The 7,813-nt window shown below is 41.6% G+C and overlaps 1 protein-coding gene across 1 annotated transcript in view; it reads left to right on the top strand.

Moving 5' to 3' along the window:
* Positions 1-5,586, top strand: part of LOC128269387 (paired box protein Pax-7-like) — a 57,945-nt gene extending 52,359 nt beyond the window's left edge. The window contains 2 exon segments of the mRNA XM_053006838.1: positions 5,005-5,126; positions 5,565-5,586. Of these exon segments, the coding sequence (XP_052862798.1) occupies positions 5,005-5,126; positions 5,565-5,586 (144 nt within the window).
* The last annotated feature ends 2,227 nt before the right edge of the window (positions 5,587-7,813 follow it).

The raw sequence follows: 7,813 nt of genomic DNA, 5'->3' as shown, positions 1-7,813 counted from the left end.
TATCGTGCAGTGATTGAAATTGTTTATTTGGAAGGCTGATTGGAAGGAAAGTTTAGGAACGAATGTTGTAAAAGTATAAGGACTCTTCGTCTTCCATTCTTCTTCTTCGGAAACAACCGCTGAGCGGTCTTATCCTGCACCAGAGACAATGTTAATCTCTGGATGCTTTCTGTAACAATTTGTTTTTTACGGGCGAGGTTGTTGGTCCCGCGCCAACGCCCCTGTCACGCCGGTATTGGGAATCGAACCCATGCCACCTGCGTGACAGCGAAAAGCACTACCGACTGCTCTATCGTCTTCAATTAGTACATTAAAATAACATAAACAAGTACATAAAACGTTAATAGTAATAAGTAGTGCATAAAATGTTGAATCTAATCAAAACCAAAACGTTGAAAAAAGTTCAGATTCATCTTAAAACAAAATATGTCCACTATTTGAAGCAAATTCCCCACAATGAATGAATTTGCATTCTTCTAGTTCTTAGATTTTTCTTCGTTTTAGAAATGCAAGATTTGGAATATGAATATTTTATGTATAAATATGATTAAAATTGCAAGATTCATATTTTCTTTTTTCCCTTAGTTTATTTTCGGTTCGCTTTATTCAATTGTTTCGCGTAAATTACAGTTGTTACTGTTTTTGTTGTTTATTTTTTCAACGAAACAAACCATTAAAAACGTTATCATTCGAATGAACAAATTGACAGCATTTAGCAACTCACAGCATCACTAAGTGACCATCTTTTTTCTCTGGGCTAGAAGCTGTCAAAATTCGACGATTGACAATTGGAAAGAAACTTTTGTTTGGTAAACAATCAGAACACGAACAATTTTTCATTCTTCTGTAATAAACTGTTGGAGTCGAAATGGCACCTTCGAAACGGTCTAAAGCTTCATTATCATCCGAGTAAGTTGCCGGGGAGACAAGGATAAGTATGTGTCATAACAAATATCTTTCTAGAACCACGCCTATGTGTCGAAAGTGCCTGTCGACTGATGGGGATTTGGAGCCGGTCTCTTCCAACGAACGGGGAGAATATCTTTTACAACAAACGTTTTCCTGTACAAATGTTCAGGTAATATGCCCTTCTTAAATTGAGTTTTCCCATGCTTTCGTAACGTAACTGAAATGTACGGGGTTACACTGTTTGAGGTTCGTGTTCAACGTCCTTTATTGCTCAATACTTTTGCTCAGTTGCAATTTTCCACTTAACAGCTATCGTGCGCGCTTCTTTTCTAAGAACAACGTTCGCGCTGCTACATCTGTCTTCTCCACATGTACATTGTACCTCTTAAACTGGGCTGGATCCACCACAGTAACGGTTATGACATGCTCCTCATCTTTTTGCAGATGAAATTATTTGCCGAATTTCCAACGTATTTGTGTTCGGCTTGCAAATCGCGGTGTGATTTTCTGGACAAGTTGCGCTCGATATGGATGCTGAACAATGCAAAAATCGAACGGCTTAAGCAAGAAATGGACACCACCCATTTAACCGGTTCCGAAACAACTGTAGAGCATTCTGACGCTGACATGCAGCGAATCGGTGGCGTTGGATCGGTGGTGAAAACAGAGGTTGTCGCAGAAGATCCGGAAGAGGATTACCAATCGAGTCAAACGGTTTCTAACTCACAACAGATAAGTAGTACATACGATTATAATCATCATGACGATTTGTTTGAGGCGGAGGAAGAATCGCTGGAAACACTTTTGAAACGTGAACCAATGGACGAACAGCAGCAGGCTCAGCCATCAGATGCTGAGCTGAAACATAAGCATAATATTCTCAAAACGGAGCCATTCAATGTCGAAGGGGAAGCTTCTGTGGCAGGGAAGACCACCCCCATCCCGACCCCAAAAGATACTGGTAATGTGCATAGAAACAAGCAAAAGCACCAGTGTCCTCATTGCCCTGGCAAATTCGCACGGCAATCCTATCTTAAAGATCACATTCGGACTCATACCGGTGAAAAGCCATTCATGTGTAAAGTCTGTACCAAAACGTTCCATGCTGCAAGTAACCTGCGCCAACATATGCGTATTCATGAGAAGGACCAACATCAATGTCCTCATTGCCCTGGCAAATTCTCACTGCAATTTCGTCTTAAGGATCACATTCGGACTCATACCGCCGAAAAGCCATACGTTTGTAAAGTCTGCAGCAAAACTTTCCATGCGGCACGCTACCTGTACATCCACATGAAAATTCACAACAAGGACCAACATAAGTGTCCTCATTGCCTTAGAAAATTCGCACTGCAATCTCAACTTAAGGATCACATTCGGACTCATACCGGCGAAAAGCCATTCATGTGTAAAGTCTGTAGCAAAACGTTCCATGCGTCACGCAACCTGCAAATCCACATGAAAATTCACAACAAGGACCAACATAAGTGTCCTCATTGCCTTAGAAAATTCGCACTGCAATCTCAACTTAAGAATCACATTCGGACTCATACCGGCGAAAAACCATTCATGTGTAAAGTCTGTAGCAAAACGTTCCATGCGTCACGCAACCTGCAAATCCACATGAAAATTCATAACTAGGACCAACATCAATGTCCTCATTGCCTTCGCAAGTTCACACTGCAATCCCGTCTTAAGGAATACATTCGGACTCATACCGGCGAATAATCTTTCCGGTATGAAGTTTCATGGCAGTGCGTTTCATGTGAAAGCCTTTCTGCATAAACCGATGAACCGATTAACAACAAAGACAAGAACTTGCTTCAGCATTCGGAAATTCACAATAGGCAACAACCTACATTTAATAAATTTATTCCATTAATTCAATTTGCGGAGCGGACCTAACGCGCGAAAGAGCGTGATCCGAAATGATCTCGCGTTCTCCTTCCAGTTCTGATTACCAATGTGTCAGGTGTATTAAAAAAAAACAATTTTCGGAGTTATTCCAACCAATTCAAATGTTTGCGTTTTTTATTCAATCCATCAAATCTATCTATGTAACTATAACATATAACATAAGGCTGGCTAAAAAGTAATCGACGTTTTTCACGATTAAACATAAACAGTGATCGATATCTCGTGGAAGCGTTTTTGAAGACCTTCCAGTTTCTCACTTCAGGGGTGGAATTTATAAATTGGAGTCTCCTTGGAACAAGTGGATTGATGTTCAGGAAGGCCATACTGAATAATAAAGTGTATTTCAAGCTATAAGAATGTGTTTTGCTTATCGACCATACGAACTTATTGAACAGCCTAGTATAATACATAGTTTCTGGCTTACAGACAGACGACGGAAGGTTCAGTACTGATGATAGTATGGTCCCGATTAGACGGGGAAGCAGACGTTAACCGGTAGACATACAGTTGTGGTGTGTGATTATTCTTAGAACGAAGCTGTTACGGTGAGCTACAACTCGAAACAAATAGATATCCTTTTCAAGCTACTAATTCAAGTTATTTCTTCCTTTTTGAAGATGGAATTGACGACTATTTTAGCGATTGTCCAGGGCAGATCAAATTCCCCCGAAGTTCATTCGTGATCAACAAATACGGGTTTCGGGGATTTTTTACCAAGTGATTTTAAACTTTTTAGAGCCCCTCTTCAAGTGTTCTTTCAATCTTCTTCACGCACAGTAGAGCTTTGGATTGATTGTGCCGGGAGAACCAGGTTTCTTATCTATTACGTTACGCCAACAGCCAACAGCACAATCGCGGCATCAGGAACAACGTCGAAGGCTCACAAAGGTCAGTTTGCTTTGGTCCATCGTGAGCATCATGAGTAGGACCGCGAAAACTGTGTTCATTGCATCACTGCTTCTGCCGAGCATTTGTGTTTTCGGTCAGCAAGCATCCTTTTCGTACGATCCTCCGAGGGATTTCTATAGCAGAACATCGATGAATGGTAAGTTAAAGCATTTTCAGTTCCCAATAGTATTCACAGGATTATGATCTCATCTCACCAGATTGCGTACAAAGATTCTATTCGGAGCCAGAAGAATTCTATTTCCCAGATAAATTTTATGAGAGCTCTCGTGTGTATCGTGGTGAATTTCGGCACATGGTAAGGACTTGGCGAAAATCATTTGAGCATTGTTTAAATGATGCCTCTTCTTTAGGTGGCCATCGGTTGGATTCCTCCAAATGGAAAAATCTACCATCTTTGTGGTGGGTCACTAATAACCAAGGACTTCGTACTGACCAGTGTCCAGTGTGCCCAATTAAAGTAAGGTTCCGGAATTACGTTTCGTGGAAAATTTGAATTGGATCTTGAGTTGAGTATGTTTCAATTCCAACTTCTCCTGTGCAGTGCTACCCCGATTATGGTACGGGTTGGAGACACCGACCTCGTCAACGAAGAGGATGACGAATATGCGCAAGAGGTCGGAATCGGCCGCATCATTGTGCACCCGCAGTATCAGCGATCGCCAAAATACTTCGATCTAGCGTTGATTAAACTGGCAAAGCCCATCAGATACTCGGCGGCAGTCTGTCCGGCGTGTCTTTGGCGAGAACCTTCGCTACCTCCTGAGCCAATGGATGCCATTGGATTCGGTAGTACCCTTTTAGGACTCATGGCGTTATCGCGGAGAAAGGTAGAAAAATTCCAGCTGCCTAGTTGGGACGGGAAAATCGGACCAGCCTTCGAAAGTCTGAATATAAATCCGGACGAATTACGAGACGATCAGTTTTGTGCGAACCGGGACAATGCGCATTACTTTAACATTGGTCTACCGATCGGTGTGAAACGGTTAACTGTGGAAGGCTTTGTACTTCCTCTGGTCGTGGGCATCTTATCGTTCACTATGAGGTTGGGAAATACGATCGAAGTCTATACTAAGATCAGTTCTTACATCGATTGGATCGAACGGGAGGTGAACCAAACTCTGTCCTATGGAGGTAAGCCTATCATACAGGATTAGAAACAGAGGCAAAAGCCCTTATATTCCATTGCTTTCAGAATGTACAAAAAGTTTGGACTGCTTACGACCTAGAACTTCAACTATAGCTAACTTTGTGGATCACAACCCCTTTCAGCGGTTTGGTTTAATCTGGGACGACACTGAGCCGTCCCTGTACGAATGTGGAGCCACGCTGATCGACTACCAGTATCTGCTAACGTCCGCATCCTGTGTCACAACCAACCGCGGCGATCCATCGTATGTCTCTTATGATGGCAAAGAACGTATCGCCGTCGAAGAAGTTTATGTGTCCCCGAGCTATATTAGAGGACGTCCAGAAAACGACGTCGCTCTCGTGAAGATAGCAAAGTTCACGAATCCAAAGGTACATCGCCCGTCCTGCCTTTGGAACCGTCGTAAAGACGGCGAATGGAGCACGCTTCCTGTAGTTAGTGCATACGGACTGTCGGAACAGTTCCTGCCATCGGTCTCCCCTGAGTTGGTGAACAGAACCATTTCGATTATTCCTAAACACAGAAACGATTGCCAAGCCGCTGGATTCCGCGGTAGTGATTTGATTCGCTGCCACAATGAAATTAAGTTGGTGCCGCGACTTTGTTCGGTAAGTAACGGTTGTAATGGTCTTGTATCTTTGCACTTAACGAGTCACTTAACGTTTTGCTTTTGCTTTTCCAGATGGACTACGGAGGCCCGGTGACCAATTCCAGGCACAAACAAGAGGATCCAAATTACATCTACGGCATAGTATCGAGGCTCAGTGAGAATTGTCAATTAACCTTAGTTATTACGGACGTTACGCCGCACATCGTTTGGATTGAAGATGTCATCATAAGCCAACGATACATATTTTCAGACACGAAACATCGATACCGACAAACGCCGAAACGACGACAATCGAAACGACGAAAAAAACATCGTTTGGTAAGCGGACGATACAGATTTTCAGACACGAGACATCGATCCCTGGTGTCCCCTAACATGACAGTTTAACTAGCCTGCTAAGTGCTGTGCTGTAATTACAAACGCATATTTTATCATTTTGGATTTGATTAGGTTAGCTTGGGTCACTGCAAATACTGGGTTGTTCAATAAATTCGGAGCGTCGATAACAGAAGACGCTGCTACGAGCCTATTTTTTGTTATATTGGTACACTCTTCATATGAACGTATGTGTAGTTTCATTTCAATCGGTCACTTCATTCTTCGGTTACAAGCCATTTTTACAACGGAAAAATCAACTATCGTGCAGTGATTGAAATTGTTTATTTGGAAGGCTGATTGGAAGGAAAGTTTAGGAACGAATGTTGTAAAAGTATAAGGACTCTTCGTCTTCCATTCTTCTTCTTCGGAAACAACCGCTGAGCGGTCTTATCCTGCACCAGAGACAATGTTAATCTCTGGATGCTTTCTGTAACAATTTGTTTTTTACGGGCGAGGTTGTTGGTCCCGCGCCAACGCCCCTGTCACGCCGGTATTGGGAATCGAACCCATGCCACCTGCGTGACAGCGAAAAGCACTACCGACTGCTCTATCGTCTTCAATTAGTACATTAAAATAACATAAACAAGTACATAAAACGTTAATAGTAATAAGTAGTGCATAAAATGTTGAATCTAATCAAAACCAAAACGTTGAAAAAAGTTCAGATTCATCTTAAAACAAAATATGTCCACTATTTGAAGCAAATTCCCCACAATGAATGAATTTGCATTCTTCTAGTTCTTAGATTTTTCTTCGTTTTAGAAATGCAAGATTTGGAATATGAATATTTTATGTATAAATATGATTAAAATTGCAAGATTCATATTTTCTTTTTTCCCTTAGTTTATTTTCGGTTCGCTTTATTCAATTGTTTCGCGTAAATTACAGTTGTTACTGTTTTTGTTGTTTATTTTTTCAACGAAACAAACCATTAAAAACGTTATCATTCGAATGAACAAATTGACAGCATTTAGCAACTCACAGCATCACTAAGTGACCATCTTTTTTCTCTGGGCTAGAAGCTGTCAAAATTCGACGATTGACAATTGGAAAGAAACTTTTGTTTGGTAAACAATCAGAACACGAACAATTTTTCATTCTTCTGTAATAAACTGTTGGAGTCGAAATGGCACCTTCGAAACGGTCTAAAGCTTCATTATCATCCGAGTAAGTTGCCGGGGAGACAAGGATAAGTATGTGTCATAACAAATATCTTTCTAGAACCACGCCTATGTGTCGAAAGTGCCTGTCGACTGATGGGGATTTGGAGCCGGTCTCTTCCAACGAACGGGGAGAATATCTTTTACAACAAACGTTTTCCTGTACAAATGTTCAGGTAATATGCCCTTCTTAAATTGAGTTTTCCCATGCTTTCGTAACGTAACTGAAATGTACGGGGTTACACTGTTTGAGGTTCGTGTTCAACGTCCTTTATTGCTCAATACTTTTGCTCAGTTGCAATTTTCCACTTAACAGCTATCGTGCGCGCTTCTTTTCTAAGAACAACGTTCGCGCTGCTACATCTGTCTTCTCCACATGTACATTGTACCTCTTAAACTGGGCTGGATCCACCACAGTAACGGTTATGACATGCTCCTCATCTTTTTGCAGATGAAATTATTTGCCGAATTTCCAACGTATTTGTGTTCGGCTTGCAAATCGCGGTGTGATTTTCTGGACAAGTTGCGCTCGATATGGATGCTGAACAATGCAAAAATCGAACGGCTTAAGCAAGAAATGGACACCACCCATTTAACCGGTTCCGAAACAACTGTAGAGCATTCTGACGCTGACATGCAGCGAATCGGTGGCGTTGGATCGGTGGTGAAAACAGAGGTTGTCGCAGAAGATCCGGAAGAGGATTACCAATCGAGTCAAACGGTTTCTAACTCACAACAGATAAGTAGTACATACGATTATAATCATCATGACGATTTGTTTGA

The sequence above is a fragment of the Anopheles cruzii genome, chromosome 2 (assembly GCF_943734635.1).
Source record: "Anopheles cruzii chromosome 2, idAnoCruzAS_RS32_06, whole genome shotgun sequence".
NCBI lineage: Eukaryota > Metazoa > Arthropoda > Insecta > Diptera > Culicidae > Anopheles > Anopheles cruzii.
Note: the sequence above shows the minus strand (reverse complement) of the source record. Positions and strands in the feature narration are given on the sequence as shown.